Raw genomic sequence first — 25334 nt, 5'->3', positions numbered from 1 at the left:
ACCTCCACATGGCAGAGAATGAAAATATAATAGACTGACACAGATTTCAAACCTGTAGTCAGTGCGGCTCACTGTGGTAATTGCCTAGTGACCTCCCTTTTGGATCCTTGACAAAACCTGTCTTTTTAACAAGTACTTCTATGACCTCTGATTATGGATAGTTAGAGAGCATTCCCCTCTTGGTTTTTCTCTCACTTCTTGTAAACAAATAGGTGTTGTCTAGTGTGGTCATTTTTCCCTGAGGGCTTTTGTTAACTGCTTTTCAAATAAGTGTACACTGAGATGAACAGTTTTGGGGTTCAGGGCAGCCTTCGGTGTGTGGAGATTGAGTTCCTTGGCCTCCCACAGATTTGGTTTAATGCCAGTGGGTGGATTGCTCTGGAGGGCATTCATACTTTTTTTCTTTTTCTTTTTTCTTTCTTCTTTTTTTTTCTTTTTTTTTTAACCAAAGTTACCTAAAAGTGAGGCTATATTTATTGTTGAAGAAGAGAGGAAGGCATATGCAGACATCTCATCTTTTTAGACTGTAGGAAGAGCCTTAACGTAGCTAACGTGTTACCAACTGAGTTGAGGTAACATTAATTCCACATTATGATTTAAAATCAGACCACTCATTGATTTTGAAGGGAGCACACCTGAGCACACTCATTTCCTTTTCTGGGCACTGACTCATACAACCTGAGGCATCCCACATTTAGACTATTAGGTTTAACTTTTTTCCGCTTTTCTTATCTTTCCTCTTAACATTTAGATTGCAGGTTTTGAAAAGAAACAACTGATCTATAGAAGTGTCACAAGCAGAATGCATTGTTTCAGGGGTGGGGACCAACTTTTTGGGGGCTGGGGGTGGGAAAGAGGGGTTGGCAAGTACATTTTCTCTAAAGGTTTTAGGGACTATCAGAGTGCCTGCAAGTGCTATAAACTAGGAACTGAGAGAACCACGTAAAAAATACTATTGGAAGTGACCTCAAAAAGTCATTTATGCCAATTCTCTACCCTTCAAAGTAGAAGCAACTGTTCTTATCGGGCACAAAGGTTTGATTTGCATCTTTATTAACCTGAGTGCTCTTACTCACTGGTGACCTTTCTGTACTGGCTTAAATGTTTTTCACAGTGCACCGAGATTTTTTAAAAGGCACATCTTTTATTAAGCTAGGTGCACTTTATTTTGTAGGTGGCATAAATACTGTCTGAAATGGCTGTGCCGTGTGTGGAAATCCATCTTTTATTGTTAGTAATCTGACAGTGCTTCATAGAGAGGAAAGGAGGACAGAATTCACTAACAAACCTGAAATCTTTGTTGATCTACTTTGTTTGTATCTCAGTGCTGTGTTGAAAGAACATTTTTAAATTACCACCAGAAGTCTGGCTAAGAGAATTCCATTCAATTTTGGATTGTTTTTATTCTTTCTCTCTTGGCTTCTAGAAGTGGCTATCCAGGTTTAAGTGTCTGCAGTGTATTTTTGGCGTAGAAGACTTGTATGTGTTGACTTTTAATGTACCAATCTTTGAGACTGCCAGCCTTGCCTTCGGGGGAAATTTTATATAATTGGAGTGTCACATGAAGTGTGTTGCTTTTTTGTTAAATTCCTTTAAAGTTGTTGAAATTTCCCTCTTTATTTCTGATGATCTTTCATTTCATGTCATAGATAACACTAACTTGCTGAATTGCTGCCCATGAATTGCTTCAAGACATGATGAACAGAAACAAAAGGGGAATGAGAGAGGATTTTTCAAACTTGACATTAACATGAGCAAGTGGCACTTTGAGGCACTGCCCTAAATAAATACCGGGAACCCCAAAGCATTTACAAGAATTACAGAACTGATGTGCTACTTTAAAGCCATCCCAAATGTAAGCAGAATCCAAAAAATTAGCGTGAAAGACCAAAGGTTAGCAGTGCTGCTGGTTCGTGACAGAGATTTAAACACCCAAGCACGCAGACAGCAGTGTTATCATTGTTAAATGTGTATATAATACAGTAATTTTGCATGTTTAAAAAAATCCGTATCCTTGTATTCTCAGAAATATAGGGATGTTTTATCCGAAAGGCACATCAGAGCTATAACCCTTTCTTCTCATCATGCCCACATGCTTTTGACAGTTGTTGAGAGCCTAACAGCAGAATGGCTAAGTAGCAAAGGCCATGATACCGTGCAACTAGTGAGCTCTAGGCCTCACACACCCCAAAACACAAAAACAAAAAACAAAAAGACAGTGGAAAAAGGATGCACTGAGCAGATGAAGAGGGATTTATTTGTCTGCAGGGGGAACATTCTTCAATAATTATAACTCCTTTTAAGTGGTTGTTTGGAAATAACATCTCAGAAATGAGATTGTGGAGTTGTTTTAGCCAGGGCATATGTCTGGCAGTGACTCCTTCAAACACTGTTTACAATGGCATTTCATGAAGTCTGCAGTCCTATTTTGCTGACAATTGCAACCTGTAAAATGCTGGGACGTACTGTAGGGTTTTAAGAAAATGTTTTGCTATTACACCTGCCAGGACATTTGGGGCCCTGTTCTCTTTCTTCAGGATGTCTGTAACTTCCATATATAGCCAATATGAATTGCTCATATCCTGTGCTAGGAAAATTAGGCCTTGTAAGCAAATGTGTTAAACCCTGTTGTCTAAAGAGCAGTGTATGAATAAATATATCCAGCTTTTTCAGTATTGGTAGCTGTTTTTTCTTCTTCTCAGTAGCCCTCCCATAGTTAATTTTACATACTAAAGGTCTGAATCTGCATCATTTTCAGCCAGTGTGAGATTTAACTTTAATTTCAATGTGGGAAGAACTGGCCGTACTGAGAAAATGTGTGTGACTTCATAACTTTCCTCCCTGGTTATAAGGTGGGAAAATAAGGTTTATGAGACATTTGCTTTTCGGATATTATAAATGTGCTCTGGAGGCATTTCTGTTACGGTCATGGCAAGGTGTACATCATAAAGATTTGTAAAAGAAGCTGCATATCCGAGCTCCACAGAGCCTTAATAATGGTAAGATCCCAGAATATAATTGTTTCTGTGTATTGCATTAGAAAGCAAAGCATTCCAGTGACTTTCTCCTTGTGCAATCTGAAGAGATAAACAGCGTGCCTCTATAGAAGTGTAAATATTTTTCTCCAAGACATTTAGAGTTTCACATGCTGTTGAGAGTTGGTTTTCTTTTTTCTAATGTGAGAAGGCCTGCATATTCAAAACATTTTCAGGCTTGCTGTGTAGTTTAGCTAAGGGTGGGTGTATCTCACAGAGCCTGAGGTTTGGTTAACACTGCCAACTATTTCTGGGTTCACGTGGTTCATTTATCTAGTTGAAGCCTGAAGAAGCACTTCTCCTGTGTTTCATTTGTGGAGTTTTCCCTCTTTTCAGTTTGTTTTTGTTTGTTCTGTTTCTTGTTTTGAGTTAGGATTTCTGCTCCGTGCTCATTGGAACATCACCTTATGAAAGATCATGTGTGTGTTTTGGAACGTGCAGCTTGTGGTGCCTCTCTGGTCTCTCTCCTGGAGCCAAGGATGACTGACTCAATAATAAATATGAAGGAATCCTTAAGTGAGACTGTCTCATGTGAACAGCAACATCTGGCAATCTTAAACTTCCCATCAAGTAATCTCACTTCAACAGTCTGGTTACTTTAAGCCCAAACACAGATGGGAATTACAGTTGCCATGGCAGGTATGGGTGCCTGCTGAATAAACACATGCACCTACATATCCTTCCCAAATGCTTATTTAGACTTAGTCCATGTGGGAAGAAACCCAGTAAAGTTCATATTTCTTAAAACCTTCTTTTCATAATAGCTGAATATGCTTGAAATTAGACCAGGTAAGTTTAACATCTCCAAGTTTCAGAGCTTCTGATGAGAAGCTGGGATTCACATCTAAGAAATCACAGGCTGGGTTTTACATTTTTCTAATCTGTTCTGTTTACTACAAATAACCAAGTTTCAGTCAGTTTCTCCTGCACGGCCTGAATAGGCTGTTCAGCTTGGATAACATGATGCCCTCAAAAAATAATTCTACTCCCCTCTTTAATCTCCCCCACAATTTAAAAACATTGTGATTTATTTCTGATTTGAAAAGACTTCCTTAAAACTCCAGCTATTATTCTAGCTGTGCCTCTTTCCAGGTAGACAAAGGCCCTCTTACTAACCCTTATTTTCTCTTATTCAGAGCATGTGTACATATATGTAGATACATATATATGTAGGTACAGATGTATATGTGTATTCATAGAATCAAGTCACCTCCTGGTCCTGTTTTCAATAAACTAAGCTCCTGTCATTCTTCAGGTCTCCCCAAAACACTTTCTCTGCAGCTGTGAGCAGTTGTGTTATTCTGCTGTTTCTCTCAGTTGCTCTTTGCTTCTGCTCACTGTTTCCTGTTGACAGATCCCAGGATTGTACTTTTTTTTTGCCATGAAGTTACCCTTGAACTACATCCTGATGTGGCGCTTTCTCATTTGGTTGGCTAACCTGTCAATAATTGCTTCCCAGTTTTCAGCCTCTTTTGGTTTTCCCCCTCTTATTTTTTCCCCTGTTACTTGTTTGCCCAGGCTGGCTTCCTGATTCCTAGAAACACTACCTTCCCTGTAGGCGTGCATTAGGAACTGTGTATTGCTGCAGGGGACTGAGTGATCCCTGGCAACCCTCCCCCACCATTAAATCTGCTTTGTTCTACTATTTCATATAGGAAATGGGCTTTATTGTGGTATATGGATGGGCTGGATTTTCCTCAGAATATGTATGGGGAGCTACACAAAGTAAATGTAAGGAGTGTATCAGAAGGTATTCCTTATTCTTCATTCAGTCATCAGTGAGATAGGTTGCTCTCTTCTGTGCTTGGGACTCACAGATTAGAGCATGAGTGAGTCAGGGAAACCAGAGCTGCATTCCCAGCTCCGCTATTGATTTTTCTCTGTGACTTGAACACCTAGCTCCATTCTCAGCTGATAATATTTACCCACTACATTACAGCCACTGGAGAGAGAAGATGATGGTTTTACAGAGCTGTAGGAATAACATCCAACCTTTTGGTGGGATTGGAAGCAATCATGTCTAGACAAGGTCAGATGCAGAAAAGCAGAGTCCATGGTGCTGAACAAGTTAGTGCAACTTGCTGGTATTGCTAAGACTGGCATAGAGAGAACTCAGTGGCTGTGTTGTAATGAGAGAATTTTAGCTGCTTCCACACATTTTTTGGCTATATGAGTGAGGGCTCAGGTTTGTTACTCGCTTAGACTAAACAGCAGCAAAAAGGTTAAATGATCCCTAATCTAGGCTACAGAGCTGACAGTTGAATCAGTCAGAGGAATATTAGCTAACACCAAGATAGCTCACTTGGGGGAGGGGGGGAGAACCCCAAACCTAACAAAAATGTAGGGGTCTACTTAAGCAAACCCTCCACCGCCTCAAAACAGTCTTTTTAGATGGTTTGTTCTCTGTTTTGCCTCAGTTGTTCTTAATTATGTCTCTATTCCCATTATTGTGCCTTTTTTATCACATGAACTAAACTGTTACTGAATTTTGTTTTTAGAATACCATGACACCATAGTTAAAAAGTTTGTTGTGTCCCAGGCTTTTTCCCATGATGTACAAAGAGGCCCTAACCACATTCTCTGAAGCTGATGTTCTTAACAATTATTTTAACCTGGGTTGCATTGGTGTAGGTGATATAACTGTATCAGTTTGAAATGCAGTTTTACTTAAGCTTATATCTGTTCATAATGTAGGAAAAACACAACATTTATCTTCTGGTTGGTTATATTTTTTTTCTTTTTAGACATTTTAAGTGTTGTTTACCCTAAGGGTTCCAGGGACAGCTGGAGAATTGGAAAAGTAACAGTGTCAGGGACTAATAAAGTAAAACTTGATTTCTTAAGAAAGGGGGTAAATTTTATTACCTGAGTAATACTGTTTTGCCCTGATTTTTGTCCAGTTTATACTAGCCTTACCTTTTTGATTTCAGTATGTCGAATTGGTCCCTAGTTTTAAGTGGCATTTAGCCACACTACCTGTAAGTGAAGTCCAAAGATTCTGCATCTCTGCCTATCGTCAGGATGGAAGGTTTCCCTGACAAGGTTCTTTAACAAACAAGATCTCTCCAGCAAAAACTAGAAACTTTGTTATTCCTGTTTATGTCTGAGGTAAACCAAAGTAAGACATGTCCCTCTGTTCGCTCCATTTTTCTTTCTTTATTTAATTCAGGAAGTCATTGGCGTTAAGGTGCTTAATAGCTCCTAAACAGACAGAGGCTACAAAGATTTCCCCCCAGTTGGTCTATGGCTGAGGGCAGTGAAGAAACCTGCAATTAGGTTGGGTGAGATTTTGAAGGGAGCAGGTGATCAGGAGGCTAGAGCACCTCTTGTATGAAGACAGGCTGAGAGAGCTGGGCTTGTTCAGCCTGGAGAAGAGAAGGCTTCAGAGAGACCCTAAAGCAGCTTCCAGTGTCTAACGAGGGCTACAGGAAAGCCAGAGAGCGGCTTTTAACAAGGGCATGTAGTGACAGGACAAGGGGGAATGGCTTCAAGCTGAAAGAGGGGGGATTTAGATTAGATGTTTGGAAGAAATTCTTCACTGTGAGGGTGGTGAGGAGCTGGCACAGGTTGCCCAGAGAAGCTGTGACTGCTCCATCCCTGGCAGTGTTCAAGGCCAGGTTGGACAGTGCTTGGAGGAACCTGGTCTAGTGGAAGGTGTCCCTGTCTGTGGCAGGGTGAGCTTTAAGGTCCCTTCCAACCCAAACCATTCTGTGATTCTGTGACACTGCACTGCTTGTTTCTGTTCCCTTCCTTCTTCTGCTCCTCTTGCCTCAGCATGCAGAGGCCGACTTCATCTTTCCTGTTCCTCCTGGACCTGGAAGACATGCAGTTCTAGATGCCCACCTTGCTGCAGGGCAGAAGGTTGCTTTGCAGGCAAAATGTGAGGCTGTTGCTGGACCCATAGCAGTGTGCATTTTTCAAAGAGTTGGGAAGGTATAAAGAGAGAGGTTACTTGGACTGAGAAATAAGGACATTTCAGTATTTCTTTGTAGTTTTCTGAATGATACTGTTATCACTGATTAAAAATAAACACGGCTAATTCCACACGAAAGGCAGACTACTGCTTTTGCAGAAGGTACAAAGACTTGTGGCATCAGTCATCCCTGTGACATTAACATGAGGTGACAAAGAAGAAGGTTCAGGCTTCTGGCTACAGCCTACACTGAGCATAATGACTAAAGCCTGTTTTCTTCCTGGGAGAGTCTTTAAAATGGCAACAGCTAGAAAAAAATGTTGGCAAACATGCCACTATAAATAAAACCTAACCATCCCCTGTATGGAAAACTATCTTCAAAGGTACGGAATAGCTTCCATATGGAGCAGCTAAGTAAGATGGGGATCATTCAGCTTGGAACAGAGATTACTAAGGGCACATACTGTAGAGGTCTACTCCTGTAAGTATCTAATGGCATTGAGGGATGTTGGATTTTGGAGGGTTTGGCAACACGTTGGTGATACTTTGCCTCAGATTTGGCTTGTTTCATTTTGCTGATGTGTTCCTGGCACTGTGCCTGAGATTTGGCTTATTTGTCCTTTTTACCATTCATTCTCACTGTTTTCTTTCTTTTGCTCTAATTCATCATTCTTACCAGCTATTTTTAATCCCATCCCCCTGCACAGGGTGATAAAAGTAATTAGTGTTTTTGCACCTCTGGGGAAGTTTTATCTGAGTGAGGAAAGAGGAAATCCCCTGAGGTGATTTTACAAAGTTCCTGAAGTGCTGCACCAAACCTGTTTCTTGCCCAGCTAATGCAGGGTCACTTGAACTGGAACATGCACAGCAATGTTGCTTAAAACCGCACCAGATGTGCTGTGCTCTTTACTCTTTCAGTCGTCTGTGCTTTATAAACCACAAACCACTCTGGCCCTTGTGGAGCCACTGGAGTTGTAGTGTGTGGCTTCAACCAGAGTTCTTATGTGTGGCTTCAATCAGAGTTGTCTTAATCTTTTGGTTTGGGGATTTTATGTGTTGGATGTGTAGGCAAGGGTGTCTGAGGGCTTCTTCTGTGAAACTTCATCTTCTCTGGAGGAAAACTGATGATGCCCTGCAAGGCTGCTCAGACTAGCAGGTTTGGTGGTGCAGGAGGAGGGTGTGCACGGTCAAGCCTGTCCAAGCACTAGAGAGTGTCAGCACATCTTTTTTCCTGCATCCTGGTTTGCCCAGTCCTTGGGTCTGCGTGAAAGCAGGGGAAAGGGGGTTGAGGGAAGCTAAGGCAGCCTCGAGCTGTCCCAGTGTAATAATTCTGGTACCAAGGTGGAAGACCTTCAGCGGGAGCTCTGCTAGCTGGGGAGGTGACTCTCTGGACCTAGGATTTGCTGGGGATAGTGAAGGAGAAGTCAAGGGTCAGAGCAGCACCTGCGTGGAGGCCCTGCAGTGCCTTGGAGACTCTGACCAGCTTGCAGGTGCTGCAGTCCCTTGAAGCTGATCAGGCGTGCACTGAGAACTGGTGTAGTCCCAGTCATAGGGACCGATGAAGAGAACCAGTGATTAAGAAGCCCTCATCTGCTCCCCATTTATTTCCTTTAATGAATAGCTTTCAGCCAGAATTGTAGATGAAGCCTCATGGGTTTAAGAGGTATTTTCAGTGGTATTAAAAGTGTTTGAAACATTATTTTAGAACTCAGGCATTTCAGTTCAAATGAGATCTTTGCATATGTGTCTTTCTCTCCTTTTCTTTTTTTCCTTTTTTAATGGCTTAGAAAGTTTCTAACCATACTTTACACTCCAGGATCAAATGTTGTTTATTTTGCATATGGCAATAATATTTTTTTAACACTTTTCTCTAACACTGTGACTAAATGGGCAGGATTTGTTACTACATCACAAGAAACACTGATTCTGTGTCTAAATTTAGATCAAAAGCTGTAATTAATCTACATAATAACAGCTACATTTTTTTTCTGTGTACAGTCTCATGCTTGCTTCCAAATTTTCTGTGTGTTTTCAATATTCTCTTTTCATTAAATTTGCAAAATATGAACAGCGTGTAAGTCTATTAGCAAGACATAGAACCATAGAACGATTTGGGTTGGAAAGTTCCATAAAGCTCATCCAGTTCCAACCCCTGCCATGGGCAGGGACACCTTCCACTAGACCACCTTGCTCAAAGCCCCATCCAACCTGGCCCTGATATAATTCCATGTTTAATTATGCAGACAACAGCTTCAGTTACTTCCAGTGTCATTGATTTGTTGTCCTTATTTTACCTTTGAGTATTCCATGTATTTTTGCACGCCTGTAGGTTGCATTTCTACTGAACATATTTGTATGTTGTCAGGCTATGGGATTAAAGTTTGGAAGGAGGAATTTGAGGTCCCTGCTGCAGTTAGCTGTGCTGGAGGTAGCTGGCCTGGTGTTTGCACTGGGAAGCTCTGCTTCTTGCCAGGGTTCACCTCCTGGTCACCAACACTTACCCTACCCTTGTGGTGTGTTGTGGGAGCAGTCACAAACAGCAAGCAGTACTGCCTAAACCGTTCCAGTCTTAGCAGCTGACTGTTTTTTTGGCATATTCTGTACAAGCATCCTGATTTACCCAAAGAGATCTTACCAGAGGAAATATCCATAGTTTGAAGGGAGGATGGTTTAAAACAGGGTTATGGTGACAAATTCAGCATGTATGTCTGTGTGCAGGGAGCCGGCAATGATGGCATCTACTAGCTCTTGCTGAATTACCCTGCTAGCAGAGGGAAGGGCACCTCAGGCAGACAGGGCTTTGCTGAACCCTGCCCCTGTTTCCAAGGGGAAGATGTGAGCAGCTCCAGCTGTTCTGCTTATTCATCCTGCCTTTTCAGAGGAGTATTGGTGCTCTCCTGTGAGGGATGAGGCTGGGATTTAGATACTCTGCTCTTATCTTTCAAGAACCTTTATTGAGTTGTTAAACATACTTTCTCTACTTTCCCCATTTGTAAACGAAAATTCATTTGTATCCATTCTAAGAACACCAGGCACAATAACTAGTTTGTGTTTGCATCGTACTCTACCTTCGGTATGTAATATGCTTTTTAAGACATGTTCTTTTGGCACAGTTCCACTGAAGATAGCAGAGCAGCTTCATTTTTAGACAGTGGGTGTATTTTGCCACAACTCTGAAAAGGCTGTGTCTTCCTAATAAATTATCCCTATAGCATATTTTGCCATGAGTTAGAGTGTATCCTAGCCGCAAGGCTTGCATGAAGGAGTCTGGCCACCTTGTACAGGCACGAAAACATGAAGTATTGCAGTGCAAATTCTAGAACAGAGAGCTTACAAGTAGCATACACCATTAACAGTATATATTGTTTAGTAACCAAGGGAAATTTCTAGAGAGGTCTTCAGTGCATTTGTACATTCAGTACAAATGTTGAGCAGTTCCAATGAAGTACTATCCTGGTTAGTATAACAGTCTCAAAAATCTGTGCCTTGGGTTGGGGTCTGAGGCAACCTCTCACAGAACCACCCATGTGCTGTAATTAAGTGTGAATAAGTAACATCACATTGGTTCATTAGCACTGGTTATTTCAGCAGATTGATGAGCTGACACTGTGGGAACCAAGCCCAGGAACAGTGCACCTATCGTGCTGAATTTGAGTTTTGTGAGTTTTGTAGCTTTATACTTCTTTTTCCTTTGCTGCAGTTCCTGCATAAAATCAGAGGAAGTCAATATATTCTGAGCTCTTGCAGCCCTGGCAAGATCAGCATTGATTACAAAAACATGAACAGAAATTTCTTTGTCCCTAAACAGTAATAAAGAGAGGCTGAGGCTGCTTTTCACAGGGAAGACCACAGCCAGAAGCATCTTGAACTCTCCTGGTTTTAGCATCAAAAGAAATGAACTGAGTGCAGCTCTGCTGGAGGTTATTGTTGTTCACTTCGGGACCAAATAGAAAACTTTGGTATCTGTTGCTTAAATACTGTGACCAGTCATTAACATCAGCAGGCCTTTCTTCTTTACAGGTTACTTAATTATCCTACTGTATATTTGTGCTTCTGCAGTGAAAAGTGTTTTGTGACAATAAGGTTGTCTAAGAAAAAAAAAATAGTTTGTGTACAAGTTTTTCCTTCTTTTCCAAATGGGAAAAGTGCTGTAGGGAAAAGGTGTTGCTCCTCTCTCTGTGGTTGCTGCATTTGCCTTTTAAGGAAACCTGATTTACAGTTAAATGTTTTGGAAGATGGGCAAAGGACCAAGGCGAGTGCTAACGGGTGCCAAGGAGAAGCGGGAAATGAGGGAGAGGATAAGGAAATATCTCTCTGCTTTTAAACAGAGAAGGAAAACAAGTTGGAAATGTTGGCGGGGGGGGGGGGGGAGGAGGGAAGATGAAAGCACCCACGTCATTGCAAAGCAAGGGCTCTAGAGTAAAACGAGAAAAAAGATTATATGGTGAAACCTCGTGTTCTGATAGCTTCAGGAGCTTGATATCCACAGAAACAGGGCTGTGTGTTGCTATGCTGCCTTTGCTTCTGACCTTTCCCTGTGTTTTTCTTCCTCTCTGGCTCGGTACCCTAGAAGTGAGTCAGCTCTGCCCTCCTGGTGTCTCTCAGTGTTAGGAGTGGGGACGAAGAATGGTCACATTCCTGCCTTGCTTTCCCAACAGGCAGCTCTCCTATACCCCTCAAAGTGTGAGGGCAGAGTGGGGCTGCCAGTTTGGGGTACCAAGGAGCAGGCAGTGCCTGCAGGCCCTAGAAGTGGGTTGGCAAGGACTTCCACATCCCACTCTGCAGCCTTCTCTCCCCATAGGGTGAAATCCTGCTCAAAATCTCATCCATCCATTTCCCATGGTGATCTTTCTGAGATGAGCACTGAGAGAAAAGGTGGACGGGCCCATCTGCAGAACCCGGTGTGGTGTTCAGCAGAGCTGGCATGCACATCTCTGAGACACTAACTCACCCTCTTTCCTCTGCCTCAGAAACACAACCTTCTGCCTCTGGTCAAGCCTTAAACTGGGGCTTTGAGAAGCAAGAGGCACCAGTCCTTTCTTGTTTGTCACTGATCGCAGAAACAAGGTACGGTTTCCTCACTCAGCTCAGAGAGGTACTTGTTGGCATAACTGGACATCTGACTTTGGCCCTATTGTTTCCTTGTCATGGCTTGACTTACCTTTCTTCTCTCCAGGGGAGATACAACTTTCAGTTCCCAGTGAATGAGTCTGTGGTTTAAGACCAAAGTTCCATCTGTCCCTCTGTTTCTCGAATGCAAACAGCAGCTGCTTGGAGAAGAGGATAAGCATGGGGTGAACATTTCATCCTGCCTCCCCAGAATCACTCCCCGGCCTCCAGCATTTTGTGGTCCCTGGCTCTCTTTTGTACTTGGTGTCTCTCTGATGTTTTGAACACCAAGATCCTGTCTTTTAGCCCTTTATTTTCTCATGTGAGGCCCTTCCTATTTTATTCAGAGACACCTTTTTTGCTTTAGAGTCTTTGGTGAGGAACCTCACTGAATAACTTGAGACAACCTGATCTGTAGTTGTCCATATCTGTTATGAAACCTCATTAGAAATTGGTGTCCTTTCTAGTCCTCTGGCATTGAGACACTTTATATAAGAGATTATAGATGACAGTTTGTAGTCATTTCACCTATGATATATAATGCACCCACTATGTATTACTCTTACTTACTATATATGGCTCTTCTCTTTGCCAGTTTTTTCTATAATCTCATTTACTGGTACTTCAATTTGAGACCAATGCCATAAATGCTCCATAAAGGAGAGTTCCTTCAGGGAACTGTCCTTTTACCCAGTTTGCTTCCTTGCCAATAATGCTTCCCAGTTGGCCTACCTAAGAGTCTAGCTCATTCTTTGAAATGGGTGAAGCTCAGAAATCAGCTTTTCTAAAATACTGCTTTGGTTTCCAAAAGTAATTTTTTAGTTCACAAAAATGGACTTTAAGCCTATGTTTATTTTTAAAGGAGAAACACAGTTAACAGCTGATATTCTGGTCAATTTGCAATTGCACAAAACAGGAGAACTGAGATTGACCACTCTTTGGATGATGTTTAACGCTTAGAAACCTTGTTGCAACCATGAAAATATTAGAACAATTTAGATGGCATTAAAATTAAGTTAAAATGCCATCTGCTTAACCTATGTACCATTTCCCATGTAATTTCATTGTAAAGAAACCAAATGCAATTATCAAGTGATAGCATTTTCAAAGAGAACGAGGTGTGTAGCAAAAGGTGGTATTTTCTAATAGCCCAACTGACCATTCTTGGTTACAGTTTAGACCATCAGAACTACAGCACCATCACACTGATTCCTTTCTTCCTTTTCATTCTCTTCAGTACTACTTTTATATCTCAGCTGTTGTTCTGGAGAAAAAAAAAAAAGAAGATAGATAAAGTATTCTTTAAAAAATGTCTATGCTTTGCTCCAAATTTGCTTTAAAATGTTGCATGTCATCCAGATCATATGGTAAAATCCATTCACATGGACACAGGCAGGAACAGGAGCTACAGCAGGAAAACCATCACGTGGTTGGCAGCACAGTAAGTCCTTGTGCAGAGCAAGCACTGCTGAGCTTGCAGGAGCCGCCATGGCCGTATTGCCTCACAGTGCGTGGGGCTGGCTGGACCCACAGACCACAGACTGCAGAGCTGGGCACAGGCAGGCTGTCAGGTTATTTAGATATGCATCTGGTTTGCTTTTTTCTAATAGCTGATATTTACTGAAGTTGATTCCTGAAAGTGAAATTATTTCTTCAAGAAGGGAGGGTTGCTTAGGTTCTTGCACCCTCCTGCAAGGCTTCTGTTCCTGAGCTCTGAGCAGGACTGAACTCTGTTTTATCAGGACAGTTTCTAATCTCTAAAATAGCATTCTTCAGTTAACGAAATCTGGGAAATTGTTGAGTACTTCATTTTGATAAACAACATAAGAGAATTCCTTATTTATGTCTTAATTGGATATCTTGGAGAAAACTATCGCTCCCAAATTGGAATTCTATTCAAATACTTCGATTAATTATTTCTCAGAGTGACTTCTGGCAGTTGCCAACCATGAAGAATTAAATCATCTCTTCTAAGCTCTGTCAGAAACATACCATTTTAGAGCCGCCATCAAAAATTGACAGAGCATTACAGCAGCAGCCTGCCACTGCTGGGGCTGACTGCTAATTAGGAGAGCAGAGGACTGTTCTCAGTATCACCCCTGAGGCTCCCTGAGCAGACTCAAGAAATATCACAGGTTTGTCAGCACAGCCCGTGGCTAAGGTGGAGGGTTGACGTACATCTTCAGATGTAAAATCTGTTAAATTTCTTCTACAGAAGCCACTGTTACAGAACTGAAGTCTTTCTTTTCCTCTGTCACCAGTGAAAAGATTGTTACACTGGAAAAAGGCATCAATTTTGCATAGAAGTATCCAAGCTGAAATGTGTTTCCATAGCCAGGTACTGTGTGGAGGATGAAGGTTTGGAGAGAGTATTCCAGGTCTTTTTTCTGAAGTGCAGATCTTGCCATTGAAAACACTCTCTGACTTCATCAGACTTCATACAGCTCTGTCATCTACTGCCACATGTAGGTCTGGGAAATCAGCTGGTGCCTGCTGCAGACTCAGTATCCATCACCCTTTGCTCTGCAGATCATAGAACTATAGAATGGTTTGAGTTGGAAGGGACCTTAGAGATCATCAGGTTCCAACCTCCTGCCACAGGCACAAACACCTTCCACTAGACCAGGTTGCTCCAAGCCACATACAACCTGACCTTGAACACTGCCAGGGATGGGGCAGCCACAGGTTCTCTGGGCAACCTGTGCCAGTGCCTCACCTTACTCATACATAGAAAAGCCGCCTGAAGTCTGGCAGCACAATTTCTCTGCCCAGAAATATTTGATTAGGCAAATACAGTTCAGCAAGTTAAAGTGACTTCAATCATTCAAGTTCTCCCTTACTTGTTTTGTTATTGGCTCATAAGGAGAGAGCATTGGTATGTTAAATGTATCCCAAGCCAATAAAGAAAAAAAAATCCATTCACTACAGCCTGAATGACTTTGATTTATGAATCTCTGATTCATCCTGACAGCTACTGAAAAATTCTTGTAAAACTGCATTAATCTTGGCCAGAAAAAGAGAAGAAATGCATTAGGTAACAAGTGTCACACAATGCAGTTACTATTGTGGGTATGCTTAATGAAAGGCATCATTAGTGTTTGACTCACCAAAGAAGCAACAGTAGGTATTGCTGCATACTTTCTCATTTCTTAAGTCTGTTAAACAAATGTGTACCTGGGTGTAGAAATGCATCTCTAACATTGATGTCTCATTACCTTATTTCCCTTCTTTAATGCGTATAGTTTTCATGTTTCATATAGTTTCAAGTGTTCAGAGCTTCTGTGTCATGAGATACTGAAACTGAGTAATACAAACATTTTGTTGTATAAAAGAGGAAAGAGAAATAAATTAGTTTCATTACCAAGTAAATCACTTTCATTATTATTATTCCCAATATGAAGCATGTTTGAGATCAAAAACTTAGCTTAATGGCTTGATTGATCAAATAGCATTCTCTATAGAGCCTTGAAGAAATTATCATAAACTCAATAAAATGTAAGAAAAAAGAATCCAAACTTGATTATCATTTGCTGCAGATTTGGTTGGTTTTTTTTTCCAAGAGTGCTTCATTACAAAAAGCAATGTTTTCCAAGAAAATAACTACATAGTCTGAAATTCGAATATATTAAGGGTTTGAATAAATAAAAGCAGCTGCTTTCCTCTTGCAATAGCTACTTTGCAGCTCTGAATGCAGTTCTGCTTAGCATATATCCATGGCAATTTACTTAATATCTTGTGAGTTTTTAAACTGTCTTAAAGGCCCTAAGCCCAAGGTGGCAGCAGGTCATCCTAGCAGAGAGATGTAAAGAGGAGAGAGCAGAAGAGGGAGTTGTATGGGTCCGCTCCTGTTCAAAACCAGTTATATTTCCACCGTGAATCAAAGCCAGAAAGCTGTGCTGTAGCTTAATCAGAAAGGGCAGGTGATGAAAAAAAGGAATGAGGTTAAATTTGTTCAGGAGATCACTTCTTTTTTTTTTCCTCCCTCTTTTTCATTACTTTTCCATTAAAGAAAGATAGGACATTATTGTGGGTGCTTGTTTTGTTATTACAAAAATATTAATTTTATAATTGAACAGTCGAATGTGTTTCTGTATTTGCAATGTGTCATACATATCTGGCCTGAGCCCTTTATTTACAGCTCTCCAAACGCATACTAAACTATACTAATTAATGTGTTTCTGTATTTGCAATGTGTCATATATATCTGGCCTGAGCCCTTTATTTGCAGCCCTCCAAAAGCATACTAAGCTATACTGAGTTGAATTAAACATAATCAAACTGATAAAGATTTTTAAAGACATTTAAGATTCAAGATAATTGGACAGTTAAAATACTTTACCTATATTTTCAACTGAAAATGTTTCTGTCTGTATCTCCCATTTTCATAGGCTTTTAGGTAATATCATTCGTTTACGTACCTGAAATTGTACATCCCGCATTGTACTGATAATGTTAGAGGTCACTGGAAAAGTGAATAGGTCAAAATTGTGGCTTTTGGGAGGAATTGATGAAATTAATGTCAGTGTTTTCAGCTGTGAGATTTTTCACTAAAGGTTCTCTTTTGCTGTGTGTGAGGTGGTTGCTTTGGTTTCCTTGTAGAGTGATGTTCTAGTATTTATTTTCTTAAAAGAAAGCAAAGAGAACAAAGGCAGGCATGTGGACAGCTAAGCACTGCTCCAGAGAATTTGTCTTATTGACTGCAGGAAAATTACTGGCATTGCACCAGTGCCCTACTCAGCCACTTTGAGACATGGCAAATTTTCCATATGCTGTTAGGGTAATGCTTGCATTAGCCTTTTGTAATAAGCATGTGCCAGAAGAGTTGCAAAGTTAGATTTGTCTTGGCTGCTGAAGGTGGGCTCTTACTAGACAAATAAAGGGAAATACCTGAAAATTATTAATGCTTTACAGAGGACTATGATCAGAAAGTTTAAGTTTCCTATCATGGATACCTAAAATTACTGACTCAGCCAAACTGTTGATTTCCTCCTATTCACTGACTGGCCTGTTCATGATCAGGCAAGTGTTACGATGGAAAGTCTCATGAGAGGAACAGTGGTGGTTGTGGCACTTTTATTCCAAGACTTGAGAGAAGGGGGTTCAGTTCCCAACTTTGCAGCAGGTTTGGTGTGAGAGTAGCAAGTCTGCCACAGCTATTTCAGCACCTTAAATTGATCCAGGCACCCAGCAGAATTTGATAAGGTTTCCGCCACAGTTAGCATTTTCCACTGAACACCACCCACCTGTCTGCTTTAGTATATCTGAAATCCTTCTAGACACCTCCTGGACTTTAGCATCCCTTTGGAAATAGAATTCATGGCCCCCCAGGGTTTTTTCAGTGGTGAAATGTCTGAGCTGCAGCATGAGGACCAGGTAATAGTGCTGCCCCAGTGAAGCTTGGGTTGGATATCAGCTTGGAGGGGGATGCTGCTAAAAACACAAGTCACCCTCTCACATCTCCATTCACAGGCAAGCAATCCCTTCCCACCTCCATGAATGTTTGAAGGTGGGCAGCACTTTGTCCTGCCACAGTCAAAATACAGGTAGTTGTGGGGTTAGCAATGTGCTGGCTCATTTCCTGGGATTTCAGCTGAAATTCTGAAACCCCACCTCAGCATTGTCTCTGACTTCAGACACCCCCAGTTTCTACCTTTCTTTCTAAATGCCAGTTTGTGATCATTTCATATGCTGTTGCTTCTAGCATGTTTCTACAGAAAATACATCCTGTTTGTCCTTAGCCACTTAATACAATTCATGATCTGACTACTGCATAACAAAGCTTAGTTGTAAAAATTGGCTACATACTTGCCTTGAGAAGTAGAAAGAATATCCCTAATAGTAAGCCATGAAGTGATAGTTTAAAGGCTGTGAGAAGCATCTGGTGGCACAAGGCAGCGGGTGAGCTGGAAACATGTCAAGCTGCTCGTGTCCCTGCAGTCATCTCCCATTGCCAGCCCTGGGTGAAGCCAGTGATGCTTTGGGATGTTCAGGTTGTGAAACCACATGGAGATCTGTGATTGAAAATATTTCTTATCTGAATGCAGAGGTGCTTCTCTGGCAGACTCATGACCCTGCAAAATGGGCTATGATAAATGTACATGGAGTGCTGAATGGAAGGGTACTGGCTGCAGCATCTCTCCCTTTCTGCAGTGCTTACAACAATATTGAATAGATAAGCCTCAGTAGCACTGGAAATCTGTGTTTATATCAACCCATGAAACACGTTTTATATATCTCACTGAGATTAGTTCATAGAAGCACCCTATGTAACTGATTCTAGTTGAAAACTTCACCAGATGCATCTGACTTACCTCTTAGTGAGCAGAAGGGAAGAACAGGAAAAGGGGAGCTTTTTTGTTACTGTTTTGCCTTTTGGCAATCACTTGTTTTGCTTAAGGTTTCTTTTTTGTCTCTTCTCTCTGATAGGCCTAGAAGATGTTGTAGCAATAATGATTCCTGAACCCAAAGGAAAAGAGATAGTTAGCCTCTTGGAGAGGAACATTACTGTGATGATGTACATAACCATTGGGACACGCAACTTGCAGAAGTATGTCAGCCGGACCTCTGTGGTGTTCGTCTCCATCTCCTTTATTGTGCTGATGATCATCTCACTGGCATGGCTGGTCTTCTATTACATCCAGCGATTCCGCTACGCAAATGCCAGAGACAGAAATCAGGTGAGCGATGCTGAATGGCTATTTGTGTGTCAGAAAAATTACCATGAGATCAGTTTAAAAGTTGAGGAAATTGTGAATGTGGGGTAAAAAATCCAAACCAAAATGTAAAGCAAGGAAGTAAAAAGAATGGGGCTATAAAAATGCCTGTGTTTGGGAATAGCCAAGACTTCTGTCACTATAAGTGTGATTCAGGAAAAAATAAATGAATAAATATAATGTGTATGTATTACGGGGATTTTCTCTCATGCAGAACACACAAGAAATAGACAGAAATTTGATGTTTACTAGTTAAAAGATTGCCTTTATACCTAAGTGACATAGAATGTATATGGCTAATGACCATTGAGATCAAAATGATTTCTAAAATATAGTGAGGTATGTAGATGTCTATGTGTCAAACAAGGGTTCACAATAGAAGAAGAAATTAAAAAGGAATAAAGAGTTTTCATTTTAATACTTCAGAAAAGTCTTGGGCTTGAAAGGCAACATGTCCCTGTTCTGACAATGATATGTAAATGCTGTAGTAATAGCCACCAATATTACTAAACTATTGTTTTTTGTTTTGTCATCTTGTCCAAACCCCTTGAAAAAGATACAAAACCTATAGAGCTGGAGAGAAGTCAACAGCAGTGGGAATGAGCCCTAGGTCCTGAGGCACTCTGCATTCATAAGGCATCTTTATGGTAGTTCAGCAATGAATAATAATAGCAATGATAATAATAAATTTAATCTTTTCTTGTCTGGATGCAACTATCTCGGCATCAGCAGACCTGTGAAGCTGAAGCTTCTACATTTCATTCTAATGATGCAGTATAAAATGCTCTCAGTGTATGAAATCTGAGGAGATAGCTACTTTACTGCAGGGAAAAAATGCACTGTAATTCCGAGATGTTTCTGGACCCTTAATAAATTACTGTCAGGGTAGGGGACAGTGGCCTTGCTTGCTCTGCAGAAAGAGTAAAACTGAGAGTATCAATAATCATCTTGTAAAGTATTGTGACACACTTTGCAATATATACTTAACTTATAGGGATCCCTCCCTCTCCCCTACTGAAACTCAGGCATCCTCTGAGATAGAGATGAGCTGCTCTGTATTTACAGACAGAAAGAATGTATTTTCCTTTGAATATACAGCATTAAATTTTGGATAGCAGGAATGAGACTGTCCCAGCTGGAATTTGAACATCACTGGCAGCAGATTCACTGTGACTGTGACGGCTGTGATAATTTTTAGATGCTTTGGTTGCAAAAGCACGTGTGCCTAATTTATGTATGTGAGTACCATAAGTGTGTTTTCAATCAAGTAATTATACAGCAGATTAGCAGTGTAAATAGACACACGTAAACATGAAAGCCAGCAAAATAAGTACCTCATTCAGGTAATATGCTATAGTTTGGAACTGATGGGTTTATATGTTCAAGCAGCTTTCCTTTTCAGCGTTTTCTTTCCAAAGTCTGAATGAGATTAACATGTGCACAAGCAGTTGTCCTCTGCATAGGTTTTAATAACTATTATTATACTAGTTCTCTTCTTCAGAAGAATTACAAAGCTTTCCTCCTAAGCAATTATTTTTTTTTTTTTTTGTCAAAGCTGTAATAATGATATGGGGCAAGCTAGAATTTCTCCATATATTTTCTCCATCCAATTTTGCCTGACATCTCTTACCTCTTTATTAGCTCTTTTTGTATGAAAAGCGGTAGCAATACACAGACAAAGCTCGAAGATTTGTGTTAATGAGTTGCTATGGGTTTTTTTTTATTTTAGTCCTAGCTATGGAGTATAATAGCATACGTAGTTCAGAAGAGCTTATCTTCCCTTTGCTTTTTCCATGAGGGTTTCTCTGTTTCACTTTTAAGTTCTGCTTGTTCATTTGTTTTCTTTAACAGGCTTTCTTGTAGCAAAAGGATGGGATCACAAAGTCCTATGTTAATATCTTGTATATTCAGATGTACACAAGACAAACGGTGTTGCTTTGCTGAAGCAGGATTCTTTTGTCACTGTGCTCAGAAGTTATTGCCGTTATAACTTGCATGTGTCTGTATGAAGGTGTTGTGCTTACTTGTGGGAAAAGCCTTGTATGTGTTGTAAGCACCTTAATTACTAGCCACCTTTAGGAAAGATGCTTCCTATTTATATTTGATGTACTCAGGCTAAACCAAAGGCTGAAATGTTTGGATAAACAGAGCATCAGATGGAGGGGGAGCCAGCTTGTTCAGAGGAAGTTGTGCTATCAGTTCCTGTCCTGCAATGCGATAAATCCAGCAGACTGACTGCCCTGTTCAACCTCTTAGTTAACCTCCATCTTACATGCCCTTCCTATGTTTGGCTGATACTGGAGTTGCCTCCAGGAGTATTTCAGCCTCCTCTGGATTGGTAGTCTGGGCAATGTGCTGAGGGAATGGGACAGTGTGGCTGACTGCAAAATATGGGTGGCAGAAAAAGTCATTATCTCCAAGAAGGAAGGCCATTGCACTGTTACATGAAGGCAAGATTTCTGAACATCTTCCTTCAGTCACTCCAAGTCTCCCGAAGACATCTTCTACTTTGCCTCTTCCAAGCTGACCCATTGCAACTATGCCTTCCTGTGATAGAAAGTGTCATGTGTTTTATCAAGCTTCATAACCACCTTTGCCTTCTTATCCTTTTTTAAATGGTGATCCTTATTTCCAGGTCCACTTCATAGAATCATAGAATAGTTAGGGTTGGAAAGGACCTTAAGATCATCAAGTTCCAACCCCCCTGCCATGGGCAGGGACACCTCGCTCTAAACCATATTACCCAAGGCCTCGTCCAGCCTAGCCTTGAACACTGCCAGGGATGAAGCATTCACAACCTCCCTGGACAACCTATTCCAGTGCCTCACTACCCTAACAGGAAAGAATTTCCTCCTTATATCCAGTCTAAACTTCCCCTGTTTAAGTTTTAACCCATTACCCCTTGTCCTACCACTACAGTCCCTAATGAAGAGTCCATCCCCAGCATCCCTATAGGCCCCCTTCAGATACTGGAAGGCTGCTATGAGGTCTCCACACAGCCTTCTCTTCTCCAGGCTGAACAGCCCCAACTTTCTCAGCCAATCTTCATATGGGAGGTGCTCCAGTCCCCAGATCATCCTCGTGGCCCTCCTCTGGACTTGTTCCAAGACCTCCATGTCCTTTTATGTTGAGGACACCAGAACTGTACACAATACTCCAAGTGAGGTCTCACAAGAGCAGAATAAAGGCCTTCCTTGCACACAGCATAAGTTGCCGATCAAGCCATAAACTCAAAAGGAACTGATTTAATTATCCATCAAGAAAGCAGTGAGTCCAGCAACTGAGAGCTAGAAAGACTGAAGAATCACCTGGAATCATTTCCTGTGACTCCCCAGTGAGATGAAACCTGGATGTACAGTATGTACATCTTCAGCCACTGCTGTTCCTTACTATGTCTGCAAAATCCAGGTTCATGTGCCAGAAGGAAGATTCAGCTTACTCCAGATAGGTGCCTGATTTTGAGCTCAGGATGTCAAAGGATTCTCACAGAACGCCCTGGCCCGTTCATTCCAGCTTGGCTGGGAATTAATGCAGTGGAGAACAAAACTGTCTTCGTTGTAGGCTTGTGCACCTACAGCTGAGGTATCAGCTACAAATATTGTTAGATTTCGGTTTTTTAAGAGTATCTCTACCACAGACAAATCTACGGTACATGTGGAAGTAGAAGATATGTAGCAGTGTTCACAAGGATGAAAAGCCAAGTTGTCCACTTTTTTCCTACCTAAGATGTCCAGAAAGTAGGTGGTTATCCTGATAATACGCCCTTTTGATCTAAAGAGGCTAAATTTGTGTAAGGAAAGCATAGGCGTTACGGCTTCTTCGTGGCTTGTTCCTGGAGCCCTCCTGAAGATGAGAGGGTTTCTCTGTGGAAAGACTGTAAGAATTGTTTGCATCAAGAGACACCAGGTTGCATCACTAATTGGAAGCAGTTTGGAATTACATGACAAGCTAAGTCCTGGAGATAATTCAGAAAAATGTCACTTGCTGTCTCAGCCATTTAACAGCAGGACAGAGGCTGTAAGTAAAAAGCCCAATGAACAACAAAACAGTCCTGTCAGTGTGTCAGATTTCATATTTCGCCAGTGATATCAGAGTAGTAGAGTTCTTTTTGTTGTCTGTGAAACGGGAGATGGGAAGATGGTGAAGGGATAATGTTTTAAGTGCCAGACCTGTTGGCCATATTTACTCTATGTCATTTCTTCCCACTGGTTTCTTGTTAAGAAGTTTTCTGTAAAGTTTTGAAACCAGGTGGGCTCTGTGAGTTTTGCAGGATAGCAAAAGCTGAAGCAGGCAGTGATTGCACCAGGGCTGAGGAGAGTATTGTGTGTCCTGGGTTAATATCTGGTGAAGGGCCTACTTTAGTATGTGACTGGCAGCATGTGGAGGGTCAAGTAATTACCTGAGAAGGAAGACTGCTGGCTGTAGCTTTGAATGACAGGTTTGTGTCACTGCATAGAGACGTATCTTCAAAGCAGTCTGGGGAAGATGCTTCCAGTGGTGAAGTCCATAAACTTTATCTGTGGTACAGGACGTGTGTCTGATGCCACATCCCAATGGTACACTTTGTTCTGTGCAAGGCACAAGACAATCTTCTCCCTGCAAAGATGATAGTTTAGTAAGGCCATTAAGAGAGAAGCAGTTACCATAATCTCTTCCATAGCATCTGTGGCCATTTGCTTCTTCAGAAACAAACCAGTGATGCTTTTCATGCTACTGGCCTTTCTTTTCAACCATCTCCAAAAGACCACTGTATCTGATACACTTAACTCTTTCCAGTCCAGTACTGAATGTTGCAGCCTTGCTAATGAGGTTGACTAAGCCTTACTTTAAACCCTTAAATTATTGTACCGCCTCTTATCTTTCAGGTGAAATCACTGGTTAGTGATAGCATGCCTTTCATTCAAATGGAAGAATCTTTTGAAAGTGTGACTTTACTCCAAGATATTCCTTTCTTTAAAAAAACTAAATTATTCTCATTTACGTCTAAGTCATGAACTTGTCTATGTCTGATAGATAAGAAAAAGCAAACATGAATACTACCAGATCAAAGATGTACATGAGTCTTTTATCTTGTCCTTTCCCCTTGAAAAATGTGTAAAAAAAAGAACAGAGACATTTCATTAGTTTAAATAATAATAATGATAAAAAGGAATCACAAGCAATTCCTGAAGCAGGACATAATGGCTCTTGTCTTGCTGCATGTTATCAGTCTCTCTTTGATTTATATTAAAGAAACAAATAGCTAGCAAGAAATGTTTCCAAGTTCTCGTCTGATCCCTCTGTCTAAGGGAGACCGTGAGAAAAATGTATCACATAAAACAATGTTGTATAACTACAGATATACCCTCACATGTAATAATTAGTTATGCTGGAAAGCTCATATGTAAAACTCGTATGACAGCCAAGATCATTTTCACCTCTTTAAACAGATCTAAGATTGCTCTCTGCTTTCAGCTTTGCATGTGTTTTGTCAGTCTTCCATGTCTTTCTGATCCAGTAAGCTTACTCGCTAAATTTAATTCAGTGATTTTAATTGAATCTGAAGAACAAAGTGGTAATTTATTAATTGCATCTGTATGGTGATTAGCTCTCAATTTACAAACTATTTCCAGCTTCCTTCCATTTTTGGCTTCATGCTCTTAGGCTTCCCCTCCAGCTGGAAACCCTTGCTGCTGACAGGCCCCTCTGAACTCCAGCACAGGCAGTATTCCTAGCTCAAAAAGTTAAATGTCTCCTGAGTTACCGAAGCTCCCAAGTCTCTCTCCCATCTAACAACACATGGCTGGAAATGTGGATGGGAGAGGGGAAGTGAAGAGAAGAGTTCAGGTCATTTCTTGGTGGCAAATTGGGATGGACAGTATCATGAACAGTTATAAAACTGTCGAGAAGGCATTGGAGTAAGTGTTGCTGCATGAAACTGCAAGAAAGGCATGAAAAAAATGGACAGACCAGAGGATGGTCTGGGCACAGGAGCACATGATGTTGGAGGAGAGGCAGAGGTAGCTCAGCTGGCTAAGCCAGGAGAGGAGCAGAAGAGGAGGAAGTGTTCTGCTTGCAGCCTTCAGTTGCATAATGGCTGGTTGGAGAGGAGGCATTCAGACTTTCCTTGGAGGTGCACATAGAATGAGCAAGGGTAATGGTCACAAATTACAACAAGGGAAATTCCTTTTTGTATGTTAAAAAAACTCAAAAAACTGTGGGAATGGTTAAGCACTGGAACAAATTATCCACAGAGGTTGTGAAATCTCCCTTCCTGGACATAGTCAAAAGTTGACTGAACACAGCTCTGACTTTGAAGTCGTCCCAGCCTTGAGCAGGCAGTGGGAGTACATGACCTCTCAAAGACCTTTCCAGCCTGTGAGACTGTCTTCAGATTGCCTCGCTGTTTGGTTAGCACAATTGAGCAGCCAAGTCCTTGGAGCATTGATGCATGCACAAGCTCAACTACATAGCGTGTAGAGGTAGCTCTACTTAGCCGTGATTGTATGAACTGCCCCACTCTTGGAAGAGGCACCCATCTCCATCTTCAGTGTTTGAGAGCAGACTGTTTTGCATCAGGCTGTG

General features: G+C 41.2%; 1 protein-coding gene across 2 annotated transcripts in view; it reads left to right on the top strand.

Moving 5' to 3' along the window:
* Nucleotides 1–25334, top strand: part of RNF150 (ring finger protein 150) — a 143314-nt gene that overhangs the window by 51340 nt on the left and 66640 nt on the right. For both annotated transcript variants that reach the window (XM_061354108.1, XM_061354109.1), the window contains exon 2: nt 18484–18734. In XM_061354108.1, coding sequence (XP_061210092.1) covers nt 18484–18734 — 251 coding nt within the window. The remainder of the gene's footprint in view (nt 1–18483; nt 18735–25334) is intronic.

Source organism: Neopsephotus bourkii, unplaced genomic scaffold, assembly GCF_033783945.1.
Source record: "Neopsephotus bourkii isolate Nb327-2 ecotype Australia unplaced genomic scaffold, CSIRO-AGI_Nbou_v1 NB_718, whole genome shotgun sequence".
NCBI lineage: Eukaryota > Metazoa > Chordata > Aves > Psittaciformes > Psittacidae > Neopsephotus > Neopsephotus bourkii.
Note: the sequence above shows the minus strand (reverse complement) of the source record. Positions and strands in the feature narration are given on the sequence as shown.